Genomic DNA, 24,112 nt, shown 5'->3' on the forward strand with positions numbered 1-24,112 from the left:
ATGTTAACAACATGCTAGCAGCATGCTAATTCATACTAAAACTAACTCAATTTAACATTATTTTTAAATATTGTGTGGGGTTTAAGAGAGCAAGGTTTTTTTTACAGTAAATCCTATATTTTATTCCTATTTCTTTTAGTTTTAGCAGTTTTGAACATTGAACATTATAATTTATATGAATATTAGCAATTATTAGAATGTTAGCAAGATAATAAAATCATGCTAGCAAGTAGCAACATGCTAATTTATACTAGAAACATGCTAAAAACATGCAAATTTATATTACAAATCTACTAACAAGTGCCAAAAGTCTTTTCTAGCAGCATGCGAATTTACAATAAAGACATGTTAACAACATGCTAATTCATACTAATGCTAGTTCAATTTAAACAGAACTAGAACATTTTTATAGTGTTTCTTGTAATATTATTTTCCTCTGGAGAAATTCTTATTTCTTTTAGTTGTAACAGTTTCTATTCTCCTGGAGAAAGTATCTTGTTGAACTGCTATAGTGAACTGATGACCTTCACAGCCAATCACAGTCCTTTCTGTTGAACAGTGCTCAATTGTTAGCAGGAAATGGACTTTAGTGCCGATTTCAGTGCTGATTTTAGTGCCAATTGGCACCAAACTCAATACTTTTGACAACACTAGTTGGTAGCATGTTGTCAACATGTTCCTAGTATGAATTAGCATTGTTCTCTTGACGTGTTGATATTTGTGTGAGGGTGTCTAAAACGCTATGTTTTGTGTCTCTGACCTGCAGAAGCTGAAGGCAGCGCTCAGTCAGCAGATCCCTCAGGTAACCAATGGCGACGCAATAGACATCCAAAGCAGCTCCGCCAGTGAAACTCCTCCTCCAGCCCCGCCTCCAGCTGAAGAGCAACGCCCAAAATCACTGCAGCAGCCTGCAACATCTACTACTGAAATACCCGTATGTAGACTGCAGAAATTATTTTCATACCATAGAGCAGGGGTGGGCAATCTCGGTCCTGGAGGGCCGGTGTCTTGCACAGTTTAGCTCCAACCCTATTCAAACAGACCTCCCTATAGAGTTCAAGTGATCTTGAAGACACTGATTAGTTTGTTCAGGTGTGTTTGACTAGTGTTGGAACAAAACTCTGCAGGGACAGCGGCCCTCGAGGATCAAGTTTGCCCATCCCTGCCATAGAGTGTTGTCATGTTTCTTGATCAAATATCTACAAAGACAAGTAAAAAAAGCTAGTCAAAATTAAGTATTTATTGCTTATGTTATGTTACATTATTATGCTGATGTTATGTGTACATTTATAATCTTATTCTTTGAATTATATATCATAAATGGGAACTATTTTATGATACATGTTTATATATACCCCATTTTACAAGATGTAAAATTAGTCTCTGCTATCCCTAGAGTGAGTTTCAGCTCAAGATACCCCACAAATAATGTTCTAGAACTCTTCAAATATCTTTAAATCTGATTTTTGGATGACTGTCGCTTTAAATTCAAATAAGATTGTGCTCTTTTCAAAAGAGGGCAGGGCTACAAACACCTGTGTGTCAGCATAGTGGCAGATTCAAAAACAAGACGAGAGCTGCGTCCCAAATGGCACACTATACACTACGCACTTTGTACTTGAGCACTTACACACTCAACCGTATAGTATCTATGTAGTGTCGTCCCAAATGGCACACTTATGTTTTTTACTAAGAGGAATTTCAAACCTGTTTCCCTGATGATGTTTGACGGTTGCCAAATCTGTGAAATAAATTACCCAACTATCAAATATTACCTGCCATGAGTATAACCGCATTCACCATCGGGAGGCGCTATAATCACCTTTTGTAGGAGAATTTTGCTTTCACCATCTAAAATAAATAAAGTTATTCAACATGTGCACCTGATAGCTCCGCCCCTTCCGTTACGTGAGCAAAGCTGCGACTGTTGAGTGCGTGAAGTGTCGATCATTACACACTTGATTTTACCAGCTGAATGAGTGCATCATCCGGGTAATTAAAGTGCTCTTATTGTTAGAGTTTTCAGTGTGATTGCACTACTTACACTATTTATACTACAAAATGGCGTAGAATAGTGCACAAGTATGCGATTTTCCCCTCTGATGACTCATACAAAGTGAGAATGTCAATCAATGTGTTTCTGCAGACTAATTTTATTTATGATATAATTTTTTACCATTAGATGCCGGTTATATTCACACACTGTTGCCACACAACTTTCGACTGCTATTACTGAGAAACCCGGAAATGTGAAAAGAGTCCATTAGGAATTAATCTGTTTGTGTGTTTGTGGTGGTGTGCAGGTGTCTCCCGCTCCTCCAGCCCAGCACACACCCAGTACAGGAGGCCGACGGCGGAGAACCACCAGCGAGGACCCAGACGAGAAAAGACGGAAGTTTCTGGAAAGGAACAGAGCTGCGGCATCCCGCTGTAGGCAGAAGAGGAAAGTCTGGGTACAGAGTCTGGAGAAAAAAGCTGAAGACTTAAGCTCTGTGAACGGACAACTACAGGTACACACACACATTAAGACAGAAACTTGTTGCCACCTACTGGCCTAAACCAGCCAATACAGCAACACAAAGACACACTCATTAAGTCTTTTCTGAATGAATCAGCTGTTTTGAATAAATAACTCAAATTATTTAATCAAACACTAATTCAGGCATGCGCTTGTCGCCACCTACTGGTGGTTTTGGTGTCATATTTATCGATTACCCACTCAAAACAATATAGTTTAATTATGAGAATCACAGTTGAGTAAATATCAGGATATCATTCTTGTCAGCTACAGGTACACACTCACATTAAGACACACTTGTTGCCACCTACTGGCCTAACCCAGCCAATACAGCAAAAACACACTCGGCAAGTCACTTATTTTCTTAATGAATCAACCGATTTGAACAAATAACTTGAATGATTTAATGAAATGCTTATTTAGACAGGCGCTTGTCGCCACCTACTGGTGGTTTTAGTGTGATATTTATCGATTACCCAATCAAAACAATATAGTTTAATTATGAGAATCACAAAGTTGAATAAATATCAGGATATCACTTTTGTCAGCTGCAGGTAGACACACACATAAATGCATTAAGACAGACACTTGTCGCCACCTACTGGACTAAACCAGCCAATATAGCAGCACAAAAACACACTCAGCAAGTCACTTATTTTCTGAATGAATCAAAAGTTTTGAACAAATAACTTGAAAAATTCAATTAAATGCTAATTAAGACAGGCGCTTGTCGCCACCTACTGGTGGTTTTGGTGTCATATTTATCGATTACCCACTCAAAACAATATAGTTTAATTATGAGAATCCCAGTTGAATAAATATAAGGATATCATTTTTGTCAGCTGCAGGTAGACACACACATAAATGCATTAAGACAGACACTTGTCGCCACCTACTGGCCTAAACCAGCCAATATAGCAGCACAAAAACACACTCGGCAAGTCACTTATTTTCTGAATGAATCGACCGTATTGAACAAATACCTTGAATAATTTAATGAAATGCTAATTAAGATAGGCGCTTGTCGCCACCTACTGGTGTTTTTTTTAATCCATGGCAGTCAATACCATTCAATACAGCAGCACACTTAGAATAATTTAGTTTAATTATGATAACCAAAAAGTTGAATAAATATCAGGATATCATTCTTGTCAGCTACAGGTACACACACGCACACACACATGCTCGTGTCAGACTGTCTTATGAGTGCGTCTGAGAGGCAGACAAAGACGGTGATGAAGTCATTAATGTAAATTAAGAAGTGTGTTTGCGTGACAGCCGCGGCGTGATTGTTGGCGTCTCCGGCATCGATATGGCCCTGTCAATAAAGACGTTTCCTCCAGATGTCATCGGCACACAAGCGTGTCGTCTGTTCTGTCGGAGCGTTCGCGAGCTGCCCTGCAACTCTCTCAGGGAAAGCCGTCTCTTCCTCAACCCCCGTTTTGTAGCAGGCAATTAGGATCCGCCACTGACAAGTTCGAAACAGTTCACGTAACCGTTGTCTCCGCTGATAACGGCGAGCGCGGCACGTTCCAGACAATTTAATGAGATGTGCCACTGTTTATTTTGCGCGCTGTCTTTTTTATTTTGTCCGTTTAAACAAAGCGCGGCGACGGGTTGGGGGAAGGGCGATTCATCCGTGGGTTATGCCAAGGAATAAACTAACACGAAGCAGATGGAGAAGTGAAGAAGGGTGTTGGGTGCGTAACAGAATGTTCGGCGGGAAGGTGTTTAATACGCGCGCATTTATCAGCGCTGATGGGCTGCTGTAATTGTCCCTCTCTGCCCCGTTGGCCCAGCTGATCGGAGCGTAGAGCTCTAATGATGCTCAATTACGTTAACATCATCCTTAACTGGCTTTTTAACGAGGTGTCAGGGTTTGCGGACCGGCGCGCGCCAGCTCTCCAGCCAAACATCCCCCCTGTGCTGCCTTTATGGATGCAGCCGGTCTGCGAACACATTAAACACTTTAATGGCCCGATCGCTACACTCTCTGAAAACCGCACCAGGGACAAACGAGACTCGTCAGATTTGATACAGTCACGTTGATGTTTTTTTAGTGGAAGTGCATTGAGAGGGAGGACTGGAGTCATGTCTAGGTCATTAAATGCTGAATTGCTTCTGGAGCATGTTACATTGCTCTCACTTTACAATAAGGTTTCATTAGTTCATGTATTTACTAACACTAACATCAACTAATAATGAATAAAACATATCAGACCCCATAGTTTTTCACGATATTTTAAATTATTTTTTTTCCATAAAAATAACTGCTTTTGTGGTGGTAATTCCCAGAATTTGGTGGACAATTTTGCAATAAAAATTAAAATAATAAAATAAATAAATATAATTATATATATATATATATATATATATATATATATATATATATATATATATATATATATATATATATATATATATATATTTTTTTTTTTATTTTATTTTTTTTAGACTATATTTATATTATATTTATTTATTTTACATTTTTTATATTTATTAAAATTTACAATATTAGGTAGCCTACTATGTTAAGTGTGCAATCTGACACAATGACACAAATCAGAACAATAAAGCTGTTTTATTTTGGTCCCTTCAAGACAAGATCTAAAACAGATCTGAAAAGGAAGGGATTAAGCTAGTGGTGGGCAAACTTTGTAGACCCGAGGGTCACATCAAATTTTGCAAACTAAGTGAATGGCCATATGTCAAATTCTTTAATAAATATTAAGTCAAATTTACAAGTCAAATTAATTTGCAGTGCTATTTATGTTTACTTATCAATCATCATAAAACAATAAAATATTCCCATATAATAATAATAATAATAATGTAATAATTTTTACAGTGGAAAATATAAAAGATTGTCTGATAGAAAAAATCTAATTTTAACATATTAAAAATAATTAAATATTACTATTCAGTCAGATTTTTCAATAATCTAATTTGCACTGCTTTTAGAATATACAGATCAATCATCATAGAACTTGATAAAACCACAAATCTTTGATAAAAGAACTTTTAAAGGGTGGATGTATGCATGCAAAATATATTCTCTGACAAAAATGAACAAATTTAACCAGCAATTATTATATAATTTAAGGTCAAATTTCCAACAATCTCAATTGAGCTTTTATAAATGATCATATCAATCATAAAACTATGAAATAAAACAGAAGAAGAATCTTAGTCTTTGTCATTCCAAGTCATGTTATTATAAGTGTGTTAATGTAAACATTTGAGTTGAGTTGTCCTCCTTTACATGCAGCCAGTTGCTAAAACAGTGCAGCGCACACACACACACACACACACACACACACACACACACACACACACACACACACACAGAGAGAGAGAGGCGCGCTGGACAAGGCAGCAGAGGAGTGACTCCCTTCAGATTCAACACACATAATCGCATTCATCAGATTTGCTTAAACTTAACATTCTAAAGTATGGCTGTATTTCACAAGGATTCTGACACAACAACACAAAGCATACGCTTGCGTTTAAGGGAAAACGCGTCAAACTTAATAAAACATTGGAGGGCGCATGCTGAAAGGCAGAAGAATGCACTGTCTGACAGCTCGCGACTTCATCCGGCATGGACACCAATACTCCGATTTTAATATGATTAAGATAATAATCTTATTACGAGTCTACCATGTAAGCAGCGATCCACGAAAGGACCAGCGCGTCACGAAATGCTGAGTTTTTTTTCCGTTCGCCATGCGGTATCAAATTCCATTAAAACAGAAGTCGAAAGTTAAAAATGAAACACCCGAAATTGCATGAAACTCTGGAGAGCCTGGTGATGCCTCATTAATTGTTTTATACTGAAGCTTGCCTTCAAAAAATGCTTTCTTATGCTGCTTTTACACTAGACGCGGAACCCGTGGATAAATCGCGATATTCGCACGTAAATAGCCGCGTGAACATTTTAGGTTTCTCGCTTCATTCGCGCGTCAAACCCCGTTTCATTCGCGCATCAAATCCGCTTCATTCGCATGTCAAATCCGCTTCATTCGCGTGTCAAATTCACTTCAGAACAGATGTGGATTCGCGTGATGGGCAGGGCTTCTGTCTGCCTGGTGACTCTAGCTTCGTAGCTAAATGGTTAACATGGATTTTATGAAGAAAATAACAGTGCTTATGTGCTTTATGAAGGCTGAAAAACAAGCGTCGATACGTTTAGGGCCGTGTCTGAGTCCACTTCATCTTTTCAGAGGTGCATCCAGCTCTGTGAGCTCATAAACCCCTACAGAATCTGAACCTGGATGACGGAGGCTTTCAGCGGTGCGTCTGACTGAGCCCAGCCCAGTTTGATGAACTTTTTGCCGGTGTCGGCTGGAGGATTTCCCCTGGGACACCGACAACAGGCGATACATCATAATAGCGCCCCCACAAAAGCAAGCTCCTGATTGGTTAACGCTGCGTGAATGTCCGCTGAAGTTCAGATTTTTGAACTCGAGCGATTCACGCGAAACTTGCGTTAAGCGCATCAAATGCGCAAAACGCTCAATATGCGCGTATCGGGCCATTAGCACTGCACCATTTGCGCAATTCATGTCATTGGCGCCGTGCCAATTGCGCATATCGCGCCGCAGGAAGTCTGTTCGCATGTTTGCATTGACTTAACATGTAAATCACTCTCGCTTGACGCGCTTTCCGCGTCTGGTGTGAACGCAGCATTAGTCTTATCCATGTTTCTTTGCACGTTAAACACACGTCGACCACAACAGGAAATAAAAAAGATTTAAATTCTAAGATTTAATTGTGAACTCACTTCAGTTAAATCCATTTCTCAAAGTACAAAACCTACGTTATCTACCTTTTCAAGTAAATGTGTTAAGATTTAAGAATGCGGGACAGAAAATGCCGAGGAAAAACTAGAGTGCATTGTAATCAGAGTGAACAGTGTGTTCATTTTCCAATGTGTCTAGTGTTTTTATTTCAAAATGAAGCTTTTTCTAATTTAAGAATCATTATGCGCTCCATATTTCTGTTTCGAGAACTCATTGTCATATTGTACTCGCTTCAAATGATTGCATGTTCTTTACTTTGCCCTAAAGTTTTAAATTGACACTTATGAAAGCTGCAAGACGGCACTCACACTGTTCTGTAGATATCAATACGGCAGTGAGCCTTCAAGGAGCTAATAATAATAATCGACTGTGACCAAGTGGACGTCCAGACCGAATGACTGAATATTGCAGTCTCGGGTGCACTACTTCAAGAAGAGAAGACGAGAGAGAGGTCGTAATGAAAGACGGCAGTTTCTGCCACAGTGTTGGAGCAGCTGTGTTTAAATCTGCTTCTCATCGTGCCAACATTAAACAGATGGAGTGAAATAAACTGGCACGCTTCTACACGGCTGCATTAAACATCGCCGGCCATGTTTCTGAGGACCACAGAAAATCGGTGCCCTTCTTTTCGCTCCCGTTCGGCTCTCTGTAAATCCTGTTAAAGTCACCTTGGCTGTTAAACAGGCTGTCTTTAGCGCATGCAGAACAGCACGGCCTCATGGGAGTCGTAGCGGCAGACGAGAGTAAATCTCAGCAGAATGGCGACAGTGTTCGGCTGACGGAGGGGAGAGAGCTCTCTCTGTGCTGCGCTCTCGTGGGACTCTGCCATTAAGCAGCTATAATTGTGTCCCCGAGAAAGGCTCAAACGAAGAAGAGCTAATGATCTGTTTTTGTCTGTTGATTTCTCAAACTGACTCCTCTCGCTGTCTGTCTGTCCAGAACGAGGTGACTCTTCTGCGTAATGAGGTGGCTCAGCTCAAGCAGCTCTTACTGGCTCATAAGGACTGTCCTGTGACGCTCCTGCAGAAGAAGTCCGGATACCAGCGTGAGTAAGACTTCACTGCACATTTCACATTACCACACACATTCGAAATGTCCAGAGCCTTTAGTTGCATGCCAGAAGATACTCTTCACACTATTCAATTCGTGTTTAGTTCTATAGCGCTTTTACAGTGGAGATCGTGTCAAAGCAGCTTAGCACAGAAGTTCTAGTAGATTGAAACTGTGTCAGTCCAGTTTTCATAGTTGAAGTTCAGTTCAGTGTGGTTTTTATTTTCACTGCTGAAAGTCCAAACACTGAAGAGCAAATCCATCGATACGCAGCTCCACAAGTCCCAAACCAGAGATGACAGTGGGAAGGAACAAAACTTCACCAATTGACAAAAGTGAAGGATAAGAACCTCAAGAGAAGCCAGGCTCAGTTGGGCACGACCATTTCTCCTCTAGCCAAACTTCTTGTGCAGAGCTGCAGTCTAGACACTTATACCACATCTACCAATTATAAGGGTAGCGTTGACAGTGGTTCTTAAACTAGGATGAGACTGATTTGCATCTATCTGAACAATCCTTCAATGAATAGACCCAGAGAATCAGTTAAAACAAACAAACCCGTAATGTCCACAGGCTTTAGGTGCATGCTAAAAGACACACTTTACACTGTGCTTTTTTACCTAGTGATGAGAAGTTTGAATCATTTTACTGACTCAGATCTTTGAGTCTCGTTCATCGTTCAAATCTTTTTTTTTTAGTCATTTTGTTCATTTGGTTCGATTTGCCAAAATATTATTAAAATGTTACGAATTGCTTTCAAACACGTCTACAACTAGCCCAAAAGGTTAATCACACGACAAATAAGTCATAAATACAAAACTATAAGAAGGAGAAAATAATAATTCAATGTTTACCTGCTCTTTTGTCTATGAAGGTATTGTTGTCTCTTTGCTCAGCTCACCTCTTCATGTCTTCAAATGTCAGTGGTTCATTTACGTTACTCTGCCAGTCATATGTAATCTTAACTGAAGTACACAGTCTGAGCCGAAAGGAGCAATGATTAGTTCACCTTTCAAGTCTTCTGGTTCTTGAGTTGTTCATTCATCACGTGACAGAATGACTCAAACCCGAGGACTCGAGAGATGAACGGATCAATTCTTTTTCCGGCTCTAAAGGCATATGATTGGCCCGTGAGGAACGAATGACTCAAACCAGATAGAGGACTCGAGAGTTGAATGGACCAATTCTTTTTACGGCTCTAATCGCAAATGATTGGCTTCTGCGATTCGTTCAAGAAGGACCCATCACTACTTTTACCAGATCCACCAATGATAAGGGTACTGTTGGGAATAAAATTGATGCCTAATCAGGGTGACCCAAACTGTACTGTACCAAAGTTCCTTTAAGACAAGTAATTTCACTCCATAGCCATATTTGAAACACCTCTCGGGCATTTTTTTCTGAATGGTGAAGCATCAAATTCTTTAAAACTGTTTGCCAAACTTACAATTACATTACATGTTTGAAATCACCAATAAAATTAAACAGCAACAACTGTCTCATAAGTTTAGTTTCTAAATGTCCGAATCAAACAAAATCAACATATTTTCAGGTTGCCTGTGCTAATGCGCATAGGGCGGTCGAAAGAAAAGAGATCACGACACCAACCTCATTTATGGCCGTGTTACAATCAAATCTGACTTAACTCATCAGCTAGCACTAATAATAGAGACCTGAAATGTGTGGGTCCAGAATGTCTACTGTAACTCTTGATGTCGGTCTGTAGACAGGTTTGGAAATTTCTGTCCTAGGTGGTTTAATATTGATTCTCAAAAAAGCTAACCTTGTTCTTTAGATTTTGTTCATGAGATCACAAACTCAGTTGATGAGGAGACATTAAAGTTTGCTCAGGTTTCAAGTCTAAATGACGTTCATTAAAGCTGGGAAGCTCAGAACCAATACACCTCCCTGGAAGATTCTAGTGCACAGGTGTCAAAATCCAGTTTCTGGAGGGCTGCAGCTCTGCACAGTTTAGTTCCAACTCTGCTTCAACACACTTACCTGTAGGTTTTAAACATAACTGAAGGAGTTAGTTTGATCAGGTTTGTTTAATTAGGGTTGGAACTAAACTGTGCAGAGCTGTGGCCCTCCAGGAACTGGATTTGACACCTGTGTTCTAGTGAGTCAGAAGATCTTGTTTGTTTCTCAGTATGCGTTCTTCAGCGACCTTGTGTCCTCATGTTCTCATGTAACCTAATCATCAACTGCCAAAGTTCACTTCCAAATCTCAAGACCGCAAGAACCAGGGTGACTCGGACTGTGCCGGAACCGGATTCGGCACCTTTGAAATCTGATTCGCCACCTTATTTTACCTATTCCCCTCCTCAACCGCCCATCTCCCCCGTCCGCTTTTCACTTTCTTCCGTGACTCCCCAACCCTCTTCACTTTTGTTCGCGACACCCCCACCCCCCTCACTTTCGTTCACGACATCTCTCCGCCATCTACCGCAACAACCCCACTCACCCCCGCTCTCCACTTTTTTTCGCGACACCTCCCCATCCTCGGGTAACATGCCGGACCCGTTACCCCGATCTGTTCCGGGACCTTGCAATTCACAAATTAAGCTCTGGCAAGAACGGTAGACGGGTGAAAGTTCCCGGATTTGATCTTGGTATCGAGGACGCATCGATGCAGACTTAAGCCCTGAACTTGCTCTAGTAGTCCCAGAAGTCATTGCGATTGTAGGTGGGAAGTGCATCATTTTATTTAGATTTATTATTTAGGTTTAGAGATAACGTATTTACCTCAAGCGTTTCCCTGAATGAAATGGTGAAAGTAAACATCACCATAAATCTCGTAATAAAGGCACAAACACATTAAGGTTTGTTTGCTGATATTCCTATTAAAATCTGTTTTATTTTTATTGTGCAACATATATTTGTAAAGTCTTTATGCATAGCATATATTTTGAAAAGGACCAAATAAATAAATCATATGAATGCTGTAATGTTGAAATAATTTTCCATGAAGGTCATGTGACCATCAGGAAGAACGCACCATCTCATTTCTCCCGAGTTTGTTCTACCGAGGTGACCTGGCAAGACTGGTCTCCACAAGAATGCAAGTCCGTTCTCTGCGTTCTTGGAGTTGAGAAACAGCCCTTGTTGTACTCCGGTTTAGGAGTGTTTAATTGAAGTCTGAAGGTCAGTGGTCATCGAGAAACAGGTTTGGACAGCTCTGTAATAAAACATAAGATCTAATCTCACTGACTGCATATTCATTTTGCAAATGAGCTAAAATCTTTGGACTGCCAACTGCGCTTAATGGCTTTTAAAGTTAATGGGATGTTCTTTGTTGTTTGGTTCTGCATATTTTATTGTTGTTGACTATAACAGATGAGTGTTACACCTAATGAGTGTTCTGTGGGTGTTTGAGGAAATGTGAAGAGTGGAAAATGAACCAGTCCTGAGTGTGAAATAACACAGATTCATCTCATGCCATGATTACAGCAGAACGCCAAGGACTCACACAAAAGCACTGTTCGCTAACAAAATGATCCCCGCTGTATGTGGCGCTGTCCTCTTTAAGATGAGTGATAAAGAGGCATTTGGAAAGCGAGGGCTGCTTTTGTTACACGTGCGTCTTTGGCCGTTATGCTTTAATGACACCTTGTGAAATGTGCAGATCTGCGACTCGTCCGCCATATGCAGCCACTTCATATCAATTAGCTGTTGTCACCGGGACGGAGAAAGCGGTTTGTGGGAGCGATTGCATGCGCTCGTCTGCCACAGGCTTCAGCAGACACTAAAACTTAACGGCTGCCTACATCGCTCCGCTGGTGTGTAAGCACTTTTTTGAACATAACTTTCAGCGCTTCCATTTCACATCTTGACCAATGCATCGTCGGCTTTGTGTGTGCGTGTCTGCGTTCGGCTCATTTTGTAACCCAGCGCTGACTTGTATTGACAATGATTGCCTCCGAAATGAGTGTATTATAGCGGAGAGCCTGACAGAAGCGCAGTTTCACAACCGGGATGCGCCGCTGCAGCCGTGCAGTTCATTACGCGCCGGCATTGTTAAGCAGCTTGACTGACAGGTCTCATGCATATTATGAGCCGGATGGTTGGCGGTTGAGATTGGGTTGTCAGAGAGCGGGTTCATTTGCAGGCGTCTGGTCGGTCGTTGCGGGGTAGGGGAGAGTATGGAGATGATCGAAACCATTCTTCAATCCTGTTTACGCTGCCGATGTCACCGGATGCCGTGAGAGGTCATATATTAGTCACCTGTGCAAATGAGGCTCGGAGAAGAGCATCATTCCATCTCTGCCGGATTTGTAAACAACGCCAGTTTGTGCCACATTCATCCCATGGCGGAGAAGCAGCAGATGGTCATCACCTGTCAAAATAAGGTCTTAATAGTGTGAAAAAGTGCAGACGTCAGTTGAGGTTTCGTGTGATGCCATTCGGCCACCTGAACGCTCCCGTCTTCTGCTTTCCATTACAGTCAGTTACGTCCGAAATACATACAAATCGCATTGTGCTTGGGTTGAGCAGGTGTAAAGCAGGCGGACGAGATCCCGCTTGGCAAAGCATTTTCATTTGTGATTGCGTACTTAAGTGAAGTATGTTTCTGGCCTTGATCTCTCAGCGCTGCCCTGGTAGCAGGTGGGGGGAAATTACCCAGGCTGCCCTGCAAACAGGGCAGGCCATGCCTCCGTTTGGCATTGCATAAGCCCCATCTGCTCGCAGCGGAGAAGATACGAGAGGAGGTGAGCGGAGAGAGGTCTCAAGAGCACGCAACGCTGTGTATGATAATATATCACCCCCTTTCCTGCTCAATACCATTAGGAGTAATTACAGATGCCAGAACGCAGAGCTGGAGAGAGAGAAATACCCAACTCTTGATTTCTGAATTCAACCTTACCTGCACAGGGCCGAGGGTATTTACAGCCCAACGGCATACACGTGTAGTCGAATTCAGATGCTCCACTTCGAATCTGAACCACGCACACAATCAAATACCCCTGCATTAATTACCAAGTGCCATTTCAGTAGCGCCTGCTTCATTAGCTATATTAATTATAATGGTAGTCTGCATTTCTTTGCAAGTCAGAGCCTTTTTTTTCCGTTCCCTTCCTCATCAGGAGCCAATTAATTCAATGCAACTGCAGAACAGCTGGTGGCATTTGGACCGCGCATCTCTGCCGCTCTCCTGTGTGTGTATCATTAAAATCAGGTGCAGTAATTATCTGTCGCTGCAGTAGTTGGCAGGAAAGGAAAGGGGATCGCGGGGAGGGCTGCGAGAGTCTGGCCGAACGCTGCAGCCTCTAATATACCCTGATGATGTTGGTTTAAAATGACATTGTAACTTTAATTAAAGGTTACAAAGCAAGCGCGGGGATTAATAAAAGACAAAGTGTTCGGCTGGGAAAGTCTTTAATAGCAATCATGCTAGCAACTCATCCGGTGCAAAGAGAGTTTTGTTTACAGGGATCAGAACTAAGCTTATTGCTCATGTCATTTCTCCCCAGCAGGGGGTTAACATTTGGCTGGTTAGTATAGGTAGTTAGTGCCTGATGGTAGATGTCATCGCTACAGCTCAAGAGCAATCAGTCAGTGGTGAATACAGGTCAGATGAAGCTAAGGCAAGGATGGGTGCAAACCTTAGAGGGGGGATTTTAAGTCATTTCTCCACAGTAGGGGGTTAAGATTTGGCTGGTTAGTATAGGTAGTTAGTGCCTGATGGTAGATGTCGTGACTACAGCTTTAGGGCAACCAGTCAGTGGCGAACATAGGTCAGGTGAAGCTAAGGCAAGGATGAGAGCAAACCATAGAAGGGGATTTAAAGTCATTTCTCCCCAGCAGGTGGTCAACATTTGGCTGGTTAGTATAGGTAGTTAGCGCCTGATGGTAGATGTCATGACTACAGCTCAAGAGCAATCAGTCAAAAATGAATATAGGTCAAGTGAATATAAGGCAAGGATGGCTGCAAACCTTAGATTGGCAATTTAATGTCATCTCTTCCCAGCAGGGGGTTAAGATTTGGCTGGTTAGTATAGGTCAGGGGTGCTCAATCCTGTTCCTGGAGATCTACCTTCCTGTACAGTTTAGCTCCTACCCTAATCAAACCCACCTGAACCAATTAATTAGGACCTGAAATCCACTTGATAATTACAGACAGGTGTGTTTGATAAGGGTTGCAACTGAAATCTGCAGGAAGGTAGATCTGCAGGAACAGGATTGGCCACCCCTGGTATAGGTAGTTAGTGCCTGATGGTGTATGTCTTCACTACAGCTCAAGAGCAATCAATCAGCGTCGAATTCAGGTCAGATCAAGCTAAGGCAAAGATGGGAGCAAACCATAGTGGTAGAATTTAAAGTCATTTCTCCCCAGCAAGGGTCAACATTTGGGTGGTTAGTATAGGTAGTTAGTGCCTGATGGTAGATGTCATCACTACTGCTCAAGAGCAGTTAGTCAATGGCGAGTTTGGGTCAGATGAATCTAAGGCAAGGATGACTGCAAACCTTAGAGGGGGGATTTAAAGTCATTTTTCCCAGCAGGTGGTCAACTATTGGCTGGTTAGTATCGGTAGTTATTGCCTGATCTTAGATGTCATCACTACAGCTCAACAGTAGTAATTCAGTGGCGAATATAGGTAAGATGAAGCTAAGGCAAGGATGGATGCAAACGTTAAGAGGGGGGATTTAAAGTTATTTCTTCCCAGCAGGGGGTTAGCATTTGGTTGGTTTGTATAGCTAGTTAGTGCTTGATTGTAGATGTCATCACCAAAACTCGAGCGGTCAGTGGTGAATACAGTCAGTTGAGGCTAAGGCAAAGATGGGGGTAAATCTTAAGGCCAAGATACACTAAACTAAAGGTTGGCAATTAGGCAGCGTCAGGCCACTTATGTGTGTGTGTGTGTGTGTCTGGCTAGTTTGTTTGGTGTGTTTAACATGTTGCCCCTTGTTAGGTTAACATTGGAGCAAATTGGCCCAAATCAGCATGTAGAATGGGTGTCAGCCATCAGCTGAAGAGTCCTTTGATTGGTTATTCAGCAAAAACCGAAGTGACGAAACTAAGCAACTCTAAGTCAGAAGGGAACACTGCTGTTTTTTCTCAAATATTTGCAACTAATATGGATTATTAAATTATCAGACATATGATATGCACGAAGGAATCCCCCTGGGCAGTGTCAAGTGCTGTGAAAATAATACTAAACGCTGCTTTGTTTATGGTTTATATGTGTGCATCACAAGTTCCGGTTTCCGTTTGTGGAATAAGAAAACAGACTACTGACCCCTACAGTCATCTCCTGTCCAGTTGTTTTGTCCACATGCAGCTTTTTGGTGGAGACAGGACCAGATGCAGCAGAAGTGAGGCAACAACACAGTTAATAATTGTCTGCACTAATTCTTTGGCCTCAGCTTTCGGTGTCCCGTGCTTTAAAGAGGGGAAATTGAAGTCCTTTTCAAGAGAAGTCTGTTCACTGGGTGGCTATATTTGCAACCCCTCCGGACAGGTCATCTAACACCAAGTCCTGTCTAACGAGCTCACTGAACTCACAATTAGATTAAACATCAAATCAGCAACAAAATCTGAGGTGACCAGTCCCATTCATTGTGTTGCTTGAGCTCTGATTGAATTTAAACATTACAGTTTGCTCGAGTGCATTCATAAAGATTGGCAAGTATTTCACAACACCAGTCCTGATTATGGTGGTTTATAGGGTAACAAGAGGACATGGTGGGTGAAGCAGTGGTGCAGTAGGTAGTGCTGTCGCCTCACGGCAAGAAGGTCGCTGGTTCGAGCCTCAGCTAAGTTGGCGTTTCCGTGTGGAGTTTGCATGTTCTCCCTGCGTTCGCGTGGGTTTCCTCCGGGTGCTCCGGTTTCCCCCACAGTCCAAAGACATGCGGTACAGGTGAATTGGGTAGGCTAAATTGTCCATAGTGTATGAGTGTGTGTGTGTGTGGATGTTTCCCAGAGATGGGTTGCAGCTAGAAGGGCATCCGCTGCGTAAAAACTTGCTGGATAAGTTGGTGGTTCATTCCGCTGTGGCGACCCCGGATTAATTAAGGGACTAAGCCAACAGGAAAATGAATGAATGAATGAATGAAAGAGGACATGGCTACAAAAACCTAAACAACAGAGACAAAACCTGCAAGAAGAATAGAAGATGACACTGGAAAGCCATGTGATGTATGATGGGATGTGATGTCCTTTCTCTAGGCATTAACAGTGCAGGGATGCAGTAGTAACTAGGAATACCGTAATCAACCAGCCAATCTGTACAGAGCCTCTACCCTAAAGAACCGCCAGGCTATAAAGATTGATGATTGCCTATTCTGACTGAAACATTGGACTTCCTTCGCTGTGTTGGCCACACTACGCTTTCCGCATTCATAGTAATACGAGTGAACCATCTTTGTGTATCCAGTCTTTGGGGAAATGTAAAAGCGGAGCAGCTGCCATCGTCATAAACAGGAATGCTGTAATTCAAATGTGAAGCCATTTGTTGCTGACTAGGGATCTCATGATAACAGATTTTTACCACACATTTGTTTAGGCCAAAATAATTTCTATATAATAAAGCAATAAAAGCAACACACTGGAACAGATGACGACCCGCTACAACGGACAGCGGATAGAGAGCAGATTGTCTTCTTCATTTTCTTTTCATCATTTGGAAGACGTGTTGTAAATGACACGACTCAGGGTTGCCCTCTCACATCTAGAATACCAAATTAGTGGTTGTACTGTGCATGTGTCACACATTTCAGCTCTGGAGATGTCTTCTTTATACAGTCCTCACACTGGTTGAGTGTCTCGTTTGTGTCTGGGATCTTCGGAGACAGGATTTTGTGGCGTTATGCTTGCAAAAATCCAAATAACATGAAAGAATGATAAGGATCTTTTTGAAAGATCTTGTGACGTGTGGGTAATGATGCAGCTTTCCATCTTAAATGAGATGATATAAGAATATACACTCTCTGGCTTGCCACTTTATTAGGTACACCTAACTAGTACCGGGTTGGACCCCCTTTTGCCTACAGAACTTCATCTTACGTGGCAGAGATTCAACAAGCTACTGGAAATATTCCTCAGAGATTTTGCTCCATATTGACATGATAGCATCACACAGTTGCTGCAGATTTGTCGGCTGCACATCCATGATGCCAATCTCCTGTTCCACCACATCCCAAAGGTGCTCTATTGGATTGAGCTCTGGTGACTGTGGAGGCCATTTGAGCACAGTGAACTCATTGTCATGTTCAAGAAACCAGTCTGAGATGATTCACGCTTTATGACATGCTGCGTTATCCTGCTGGAAGAAGCCATCAGAAGATGGAGACACTGTGCTCATAAAGGGATGGAAATGGTCAGCAGCAATACTCAGGTAGGCTGTGGTGTTGATGCTCAATTGGTATTAATGGACCCAAAATGTGCCAAGAAAATCTCCCCCACATCATTACACCACCACCAGCAGCCTGAAACGTTGATACAAGGCAGGATGGATCCATGCTTTCATGTTGTTGACGCCAAATTCTGACCCAACTTAAATCCCCTTTCTTCCCCATTGCTTGGTTTGAACTGCAGCAGATCGTCTTGACCATGTCTACATGCCTAAATGCATTGAGTTGCTGCCATGCGATTGGCTGATTAGAAATTTGCATTAACGAGCAGTTGGACAGGTGTACCTAATAAAGTGTTATGTGTCTGCAATACACGTCTGCGTATGAAAACACTATTGGCTGGGTTTAGCTCAGTGGTTTGCTAGCTGATCTGTATGACAAGCTCCACCTTCTCCTGGATGTGTACAAGAAGGACGTGTATCTGAATTGCTCTACAAAGCGTACGTTAAGTAGTGCACTTCAGACCTGAAAATGTCGACAGCGCCTTCTTGTGGATTTGTCACCTGAAATGTGCAACAAAACCTGTTGAAGCAGCACATTTTAATCTGAGGCACATATTTGCAATAAGACTAGATTGATTTACTTTAAAAAAAAAATAAATAAATAAAAATAGTTTTCTGGTTAATTTTGGGTGGTGACTCAAGCGCTGAACATTTTCATAGTGCATAGCATACGAACAATGCATACAAACATTTTCATGCTTTTGTAAACACATGCATAATCTTTTGTTTATTTACACACATTCATCTATACATTATCTTTTTATTTACGTTTTTATTTAACATTTAAACGTATTTAAGTTTTTTAAACAAAAAAAAAATCTACAATAAAAAAGTAAATAATGTTAATAATGTCACTATCAGTATGTTTTTCTTAAGAATATCTATAAGTTAGTGTGCCCCAAAACAGTGACAAAATTCACATTTAGAAGATATAAAACTGTGCAAACATTTAAAGCTTGTAGTAGTCACTTACGGATCAACATTTTTTTTTAAATTAAAGTAATGTAAAATCAAGGTAAATCTATGTAGTCGATGTGCATTTTTCTCTTGCATCTGCTTCTGAAAGCACTATTGGTTGGGTTTAAGGAATGGTGTGGCCCAGTAGTCCACTTGGGGATCTGTACGACAAGCTCTGCCTTCTCTTGGACGTGAAAACAAGAAAGGCGTGTATCTAAAGCAAACCCTAAGTAGCTCATTTCAGGTTTACAAAAATGTAGACAGTGCCCTCTAGTAGATTTTCCACCTGAAGCATGCAATAAAACGTACCTGAAGCAAAGTATTTTAATCTGAGGCACATATTTACAACTGATTTTGTTGTACTATCTTTTTTAAACAAATTTTCTTGTTCATTTTGGGTGGTGAATATTTTCATACTGTGCTTAGCATACGAACAATGCATACAAACATTGTCATGCAGTTTTAAAAGCATGCATAATCTTTTGTTTATTTACACACATTCGTCTATACATTATCTTTTTATTTAACATTTACATTTATTTAAGTTTTATTTATAAACAACTACAATGAAACAATTTAAATAATGTTATTCTTAAGAATATCTATAAGCTAGTGTGCTCCAAAATGTGTGCTTAAAATTTGCATTTGGAAGATATAAAACTGATATAAACATGTAAAGCTTGTCACTTCCTCTTAAATAGAGCAACGTTTTTTTTCACGTCACCTCCAAAAGTCAAATCTTCTAAACCAATCAAATGCTCTCTAGTGTCTGACATGCCCCGCCCCCTTCTTTTTAATTGCTTTTAATTTGGATGCTCTGGAGCTCAACTACTCTCACTGGCAGAGCTGTGATAAAACAAAACACTATTGGCTGTTTTTAAAGGGGAGGAGCCACTCAATGCCCCGCCCTCTTTTTATTGTTCAGTTCAAATTACATCAGACATCACATAAATAAAATGCACATTTATTCTGTGTGTTCCAGCACTGGATAAAGAGGACAGCTGTGGAGAGATGTCTGTTCCCAGCAGCCCCCAGAACGAGGCCATCCAGCACAGCTCCATCAGCACATCCAACGGCGTGAGCTCATCCACAGCGGCCTCCGTCCTCACAGCATCCAGCCCTGCAGCCGGAGCCGCCGCTGAGCCCAGCACAGAGGACGAGGATGAGGACGAGCTCGGCCAGCCTTCAGGAAGCTGATCTGAGACCTGCTCGCCACTCAATTCAGAAAAAAAGCACTTCAGCCGTTACGTAGAAACCAGACTGATGGGGTAATGTTTTTTGCAATTGGAAAACCTTCTGGGATTGTCCTTTTTAATTTATTTGCCTTTATTTTGCACGAGTGAACGTTTGTTTTTAATGATTATTGTTTTTTGGCCATTCTTACAGCTCCTCTAGAGTAGAACAGTCGAGTTTTAACGTTTTTGAATCCATTCAGCCAATCTCAAAGTCTCACTATTAGCTTAGCTTAGCATAGTTCATTGAATCGGATTAGACCGTTAGCATCGCATTCAAAAATAGTTTTTCATCCATTTGTGGAGATTGAAAAAGCATGAATGGAATTGTCTGAGATTGTCCACTATATTTATTTGTCTTTATTTTGCACATGAATGAAAGTTTTTTTTATTTTTATTTTATATGATTGTTTTTTTTTTTACGAACACTCCACTTTATTCTTGGAAACGTGCTAATTTTACAGCTCCTCTAGAGGAAAACAGTTGGGTTCTACTGGTTTTGAATCCATTCAGCTAATCTCAAAGTCTCACTATAAGCTTAGCTTAGCATAGTTTGTTGAATCAGATTAGACCGTTTGCATCTCGCTCACAAATAACAAGATTTTTGATCGTTGACCTATTTATCATTTAACTAGTCTGCTGAAGTCAGGGTACTTCAGTAAAGTTCCTTGATTATTACGCCAGAAAAACATTATAGAGGCAGGACATATCGAAACAAGCTCATTTTTTATGTTTTTAAAATAAAATAACAAGTTTGTTTATTTTTTATGATTTTTTTTAAAGGAACACTCCACTTTATTCTTGGAAACAGGCTAATTTTACAGCTCCTCTAGAGGAAAACAGTCGAGTTTTACTGGTTTTGAATTCATTCAGCCAATCTCTGGGTCTCACTTTTAGCTTAGCTTAGCATAGTTTATTGAATCAGATTAAACCGTTAGCATCTCGCTCACAAATAACAAGATTTTTGATTGTTTTCCTATTTACCGCTTGACTAGTCTGCTGAAGTCATGGTATTCCAGTAAAGTTCCTTGATTATTACACCAGAATAAGAGTATAGTTCCAGGACATATCGAAACAAGCTCATTTTTCAGCTCCTTTAGCGTAAAACTGTTGAGTTTTACTGTTTTTTTAATCCATTCAGCCGATCTCAGAGTCGCACTATTAGCTTAGCTTAGCATAGTTTATTGAATCGGATTAGACCGTTAGCATCGCACTCAAAAATAGTTTTTCATCCATTTGTGGAGATTGAAAAAGCATGAATGGAATTGTCTGAGATTGTCCACTATAATTATTTGTCTTTATTTTGCACATGAATGAAAGTTTTTATTTTATATGATTGTTTTTTTTTTAACGAACACTCCACTTTATTCTTGGAAACAGGCTAATTTTACAGCTCCTCTAGAGGAAAACAGTTGGGTTCTACTGGTTTTGAATCCATTTAGCTAATCTCAAAGTCTCACTATTAGCTTAGCTTAGCATAGTTTGTTGAATCAGATTAGACCATTAGCATCTCTCTTACAAATAACAAGAATTTTGATCGTTGACCTATTTATCATTTAACTAGTCTGCTGAAGTCAGGGTACTTCACTAAAGTTCCTTGATTATTACGCCAGAAAAACAGTATAGAGGCAGGACATATCGAAACAAGCTCATTTTTTATGTTTTTAAAATAAAATAACAAGTTTGTTTATTTTTTATGATTTTTTTTAAAGGAACACTCCACTTTATTCTTGGAAACAGGCTAATTTTACAGCTCCTCTAGAGGAAAACAGTCGAGTTTTACTGGTTTTGAATTCATTCAGCCAATCTCTGGGTCTCACTTTTAGCTTAGCTTAGCATAGTTTATTGAATCAGATTAGACCGTTAGCATCTCGCTCACAAATAACAAGATTTTTTATCGTTTTCCTATTTACCGCTTGACTAGTCTGCTGAAGTCAGGGTATTCCAGTAAAGTTCCTTGATTATTACACCAGAATAAGAGTATAGTTCCAGGACATATCGAAACAAGCTCATTTTTCAGCTCCTTTAGCGTAAAACTGTTGAGTTTTACTGTTTTTTAATCCATTCAGCCGATCTCAGAGTCGCGCTATTAGCTTAGCTTAGCATAGTTCATTGAATCGGATTAGACCGTTAGCATCGCACTCAAAAATAGTTTTTCATCCATATGTGGAGATTGAAAAAGCATGAATGGAATTGTCTGAGATTGTCCACTATATTAATTTGTCTTTATTTTGCACATGAATGAAAGTTTTTTTTAATTTTTATTTTAGGGTACTTTAGTAAAGTTCCTTGATTATTACGCCAGAAAAAACATTATAGAGGCAGGACATATCGAAACAAGCTTAGCATAGTTTATTGAATCGGATTAGACCGTTAGCATCTCGTGCAAAAATAACAAAAGTTTTGTTCATTTTCCTAATTAGAGCTTGACTCTTCTATTGTTACATGGTACGCTAAGACTGACTGAAAATTCAGGACTATTTTTCTGTGCTGTGTAATATCATAGATCCTTCTAAAGTCATGGTACTTCAGTAAAGTTCCTTGATTAATATGGCAGAATGAGAGTATAGTTCCTGGACATTTTGAAATAGGCTCATTTTACAGCTCCTTTAGTTTAAGTTTTACGATTTTTGAATTCATTCAGCCAATCTCAAAGTCTCACTATTAGCTTAGCCTAGCATAGTGCATTGAATCAGATTAGACCGTTAGCATCTCGCTCAAAAATGACTTGAGTTTTGCCATATTGACCTAGAAACTAGCAGCTTTTCTTTTTCCATCAATCTAAGCACACAATGTAACTACAGAAGGGTCCAGCTTTAAATAGGAAAATTAGCAAAACTCTTTGGTCATTTTTGAACGAGATGCTAATGGTCTAATCTGATTTAATGATCTATGGGAAGCTAAGCTAAAAGCGCTCTTGCCAGACCAGGAGATCGGCTGAATGGATTCAAAGATGGTCAAATTCAGCTGTTTAACTCTAGACGAGCTCTAAAATGAGACTAAATAAGTGACATGTTCCTTTAAGTGAAGCTGATTTTAGGAGTAGCTTCTAGCGGCGTGTTGTTGTGGGGTGAATGTGTTTGACATGAATGATTGTTTTCTCAGCAGTGATTGTAGGACTTTTTTAAAACGCTTGCTTATATTTGTGCCATTTATTTATTTATTTATTTACTGGTTTGTAATTGAAATGACTATTTCAATTTCTGTCTGTCTTAACTACATCTCTGTTTTAGGTGAAATTAGTGATTCCCCAGGAAGCTTTTCATGCACTTACTTTGATAAGAAGCGTAAAGCTTTTTATAAGTGACGTTTTTCCTGATTATTTACTTACAAAGTGACTGACTTTGTATTCGTGGTGTCATTAGTTCATTCACTTTGGTCGTCTTTCTGATTACAGTGTAATTAAGGAAGCATTGTATATGCCATTATGATGAAATCATTGTGATCTCTTCTGGTACTTTGTCTTAGGATCATGACAACAAAAAAATGTAAAAAAAAACTGAAAAAAGCTTTAAATAAGCCAATCTTAATAGCAGTTCTGTCTTTCCATATAAAACTGAACTGATCTTTAAAAGAAACAGTGACTCTTTTAAGTTCAACTATTAGAGGATAGTTCACACAAAAATGAAGAATGTTGGAAAACCTGTAACCATTGACCTCCATTGTTTTGTTTTTCCGACTATGTAAGTCAATGGTTACTGGAAATATCTTTAACAGAATATGTTCAATGGAACAGAAATTGAAAAATCTGAGAATAATTTAAGGAATGCTGGAAAACCTGTAACCATTGAGTTTCGTTTTATTTATTTTTCCTACTATGGAAGTCAATGGTTACCGGAAATATCTTAAACAGAATGAAGAAACTCATTTGGAGCCACTTGAGGCAGAGTAAATAGTAGAGCCCGACCAATGTTTTTGGGGGCCAATGCGGATACTGATATCATGGAGATAAAAAAAATACTTAAGATGGTTAAGGTTAGGGTTATGGTTAGGTTAGGGCTACTATATTATATGTAGTACTAGTCAATATATGCATATTGTAGTACAGCACAAGTCAAAAGAACACCTCCCCATCCGTGTGTGCACACTTTTGACTAGTACTATATAGAAAATGCAGTATATATAAACACAGTAGATATATAAACACATTTTAAACATGATTTATACAGGTAGCTCAGCTTTTCCAAATGTAAACATCTG

General features: G+C 40.1%; 1 protein-coding gene across 8 annotated transcripts in view; it reads left to right on the forward strand.

Annotated features, from left to right (window-relative positions):
• atf2 (activating transcription factor 2) overlaps positions 1-23,537 on the forward strand; it is a 44,189-nt gene extending 20,652 nt beyond the window's left edge. For 4 of the 8 annotated variants that reach the window (XM_073912392.1, XM_073912395.1, XM_009304424.5 and 1 more), the window contains 4 exons: positions 767-934; positions 2,304-2,510; positions 8,260-8,365; positions 19,663-23,537. In XM_073912392.1, the coding sequence (XP_073768493.1) occupies positions 767-934; positions 2,304-2,510; positions 8,260-8,365; positions 19,663-19,877 (696 nt within the window). In that variant the 3' untranslated portion in view covers positions 19,878-23,537. The remainder of the gene's footprint in view (positions 1-766; positions 935-2,303; positions 2,511-8,259; positions 8,366-19,662) is intronic. The other 4 variants (XR_012385087.1, XR_012385084.1, XR_012385085.1 and 1 more) reach the window with 2 other exon arrangements.
• The last annotated feature ends 575 nt before the right edge of the window (positions 23,538-24,112 follow it).

This window comes from Danio rerio, chromosome 9 (genome assembly GCF_049306965.1).
Source record: "Danio rerio strain Tuebingen ecotype United States chromosome 9, GRCz12tu, whole genome shotgun sequence".
NCBI lineage: Eukaryota > Metazoa > Chordata > Actinopteri > Cypriniformes > Danionidae > Danio > Danio rerio.